Raw genomic sequence first — 3,328 nt, 5'->3', positions numbered from 1 at the left:
AGTTAGTGATAAATTTCAGTTGATATTTGGATGTTACCCTTGATAACAATGTGTTATAAGTTAGTGATAAATTTCAGTTGATATTTGGATATTACCTTTGACAACAATGTGTTAGATCTTAGTGATAAATTTCAGTTGATATTTGGATATTACCCTTGACAACAATGTGTTATAAGTTAGTGATAAATTTCAGTTGATATTTGGATGTTACCCTTGACAACAATGTGTTATAAGTTAGTGATAAATTTCAGTTGATATTTGGATGTTACCCTTGACAACAATGTGTTAGAACGATTCGAGTCATAGATTAAATACATTTCAGTTATCTTCACGGGTTTATACCGTTTTTGTTAAAAGAAAACCGTACCATGAATAAACACAAATGTAACATAAAATCATGGAAGATTTCCACGCGAAGATAAAGAAAATAGAAACAAAAGTTTACCGAAACGAAGTATAAATTATCACGTCCTTTCTTTGTCTGCCAATTCTTCAGTAATGATTAGCTAACCCTAAGAGGAAATAAGTTTTTGTTGACCTAGATACTGTTCATTCAGGATATGACCAGAAAGCAAATTTAGAGTGCAGCCGAACATTTATTGTTTTTTTTTTCTTGTACTCCACCTTCTCCTAAAGCTGCAAAAAAAAAAAAACAACGTTGTCGATCGTCTGCATTAGTGTCAGCTTAGCGCGTGCATGTGTTACGTCACTTCCGACATCCTATTATTATTATTATCCTTACGCTTGTAACAGTCGGTATGAGTCACGTGAACGTGATCAAAGCCTAGAAAGTATTCCTCACTTTTTCTATCCAATTGGACAAAAGTTGACATCAAGGAATCTGGATTATGGGGGAAAGGGGGTAACTTTTTGAACATTTTTGAACTAATTCTTCTTGTCTACGTGTTAAAGTTGAAATCGAATCGTATATAAATGGAAACGAACGGGGGGCGTTGCTACAGACACTTCTGATCTTGGAAAGCCGATTATTGAGGTATAGAGATTCAAAGGAGTATTAGACAAGAATTTTCATCTTTACTGTAATGTTTTAAACCTAGCAACACTAAGGGAAGATACCTTAGAATTATATTACAAGAAACTTGATTGCGCGAGCGTCTCCAGAGACGTGTAATCTCCTTTCTTGTATTGTAATGTATTTATTTGTTTTGAACTTCAGAAACGCTAGCACTGTTTAAGATTTCTGATTTTCCACAAACGATGGTTTAATTTTTTTATCCTTATCCGAAAATTCTTTAGACATTAATGTTTATTAACTTCCTAGCGTCAACTTAGCATCTAAACTAAACAAGAAATCCAGCACTGGTGAGCTGATGAAACAAGTGAAATGTTACTAGTGTTTGTGTTCTTTACGTGTTTTAGGCTAAAGTAAACAAAACCAAAACCTATCTTGTTATTTTCAGAAAAAAGAAACATGAAGCTGATTTCCCTAGTGTTTATATCGTCTTGTGTACTGCTCAGTGCATACGTCCACCAAACAGAAGCAGGCAAGTTGAAGAAACTACTACCACTGCTCCTACTTGGGGCAGCAGGCGGTGGCGGCAAAAGCGTGATCCCACTCCCACTCCCAATACCCATCCCACTGCCAATATCGTAAGTTTGTTTATCTTAGTTAATTATAAGTTTATCTTCTATGAAGTTCATCAATTAAATGTTGCCCTTAGAAATCAATTAAATGTTGCCCTTAGAAATCTATTAAATGTTGCCCTTAGAAATCTATTAAATGTTGCCCTTAGAAATCTATTAAATGTATGTATTGTACGTATTATTATATTGAATTATCTAATGTTTTATTTATATTGGAACGCACAATCAAGTTTCAAAACGTGTTATTTTCGAAACGTGCAAGTGTTAATTCTTAGGCCAAATTTTCCTGTTGAAAATCAAACAGATAAGTTTATTTACCAGTTCCCTTTCTTAATCCATTATGGATTATGACTATTAAGTCTATATTCTGTCGCTGCCGAGGAAACCTTTCGTATGATACCAGAACTCGTCAGTTCGGCAGAATACAAACCAACCGAAATGTTTTATGTGCAATACAATACACGAATGTTTGTTTCATCACTATTATTAGGCCTAATGGCGTCGTTGCTTCGCCAGCTTTCCGTATTTAGAGCCCTATGATCGTATAGGGGAACTATCAATGACTTAGGTATGGAAAACAAGAAAAAATGGAACGTTACCAATTTATTTTCCACAATTTGAAGTATAATCCCTGCACTACTAAAACACCTGTTCTTTATAGTTTCAAATAAACAACCTCGTCATAAACTAAGGCTTAATTAAAAATAAAATAATTTTTGTGAATAACAACCTAAAATTACGACTATTTGTTTTCAAAATTTATGTATAGCTAATGAACTAAACGTTGCCAGGACAAGTTTTTCTGTTTCAGGTACCTCTGGTGGCACATCTTAGAACTTAATTCTATTGTCGTTTCAACGTGACAGTTAAACAATAAGGGTTTAAAAGGGATAGAAATGAGCGAGTTTCAGAAAAAAAATAACGCGTGATAAAAAATGAATCAAGAAAAGTCATTAAAACTGGTTATCTACGAACTTAGAGAAGTGATTAAAACAGGTTATCTACGAACTTAGAGAAGCGATTAAAACTGGTTATCTACGAACTTAGAGAAGTGATTAAAACAGGTTACCCACGAATTTAGAGAAGCGATTAAAACTGGTTATCTACGAACTTAGAGAAGCGATTAAAACTGGTTACCTACGAACTTAGAGAAGCGATTAAAACTGGTTACCCACGAACTTAGAGAAGCGATTAAAACTGGTTATCTACGAACTTAGAGAAGCGATTAAAACTGGTTATATACGAATTAAGAAAATATATTAAAACTGGTTGTAAGATTTAAGAGAAACGATTAAAACTGGTTATGTATTTTATGGTTACAGGACAGGCAGTTATTCCAGCTACGATCACTACGGCTATGGTGGCGGTTACGGTGGCTACGGTCATGGTGGCGGTTACGGTGGCTACGGTCATGGTGGCGGTTACGGCCTTGGTGGCGGTTACGGCGGCTATCTCGGAGGGAGTTACGGCGGTTATGGTGGCTACGGCCTTGGTGGCGGTTATGGTGGATGGTGGTAGAAGTTAACATCAAATCATAGGCATAACAATTTTTTACAAACCTGTATATCATTTCAATGTATGGTAATCCTAAAACTAACTTTCGTTTGTTCATATTATTGTGTTTTACATCTATGTACATATATTCAAACTGTGGGATTGATATTGTATATTATAGTGAAAGGTAATAAAATATCTGTGTAGTAAAGAATTATCAGTTATACAT

General features: G+C 34.8%; 1 protein-coding gene across 1 annotated transcript; it reads left to right on the top strand.

The window, feature by feature from the left end:
• Positions 1-1,274: 1,274 nt before the first annotated feature.
• On the top strand, positions 1,275-3,313 carry LOC111084300 (keratin-associated protein 19-2-like). The gene is made up of 3 exons (XM_022381054.1): positions 1,275-1,323; positions 1,422-1,611; positions 2,928-3,313. Exons 2-3 carry the CDS (start codon positions 1,433-1,435, stop codon positions 3,121-3,123), a joined length of 375 nt encoding a protein of 124 aa, XP_022236762.1. The 5' UTR covers positions 1,275-1,323; positions 1,422-1,432; the 3' UTR covers positions 3,124-3,313.
• Positions 3,314-3,328: the final 15 nt, after the last annotated feature.

Source organism: Limulus polyphemus, unplaced genomic scaffold, assembly GCF_000517525.1.
Source record: "Limulus polyphemus unplaced genomic scaffold, Limulus_polyphemus-2.1.2 Scaffold16141, whole genome shotgun sequence".
Classification (NCBI taxonomy): domain Eukaryota; kingdom Metazoa; phylum Arthropoda; class Merostomata; order Xiphosura; family Limulidae; genus Limulus; species Limulus polyphemus.
Note: the sequence above shows the minus strand (reverse complement) of the source record. Positions and strands in the feature narration are given on the sequence as shown.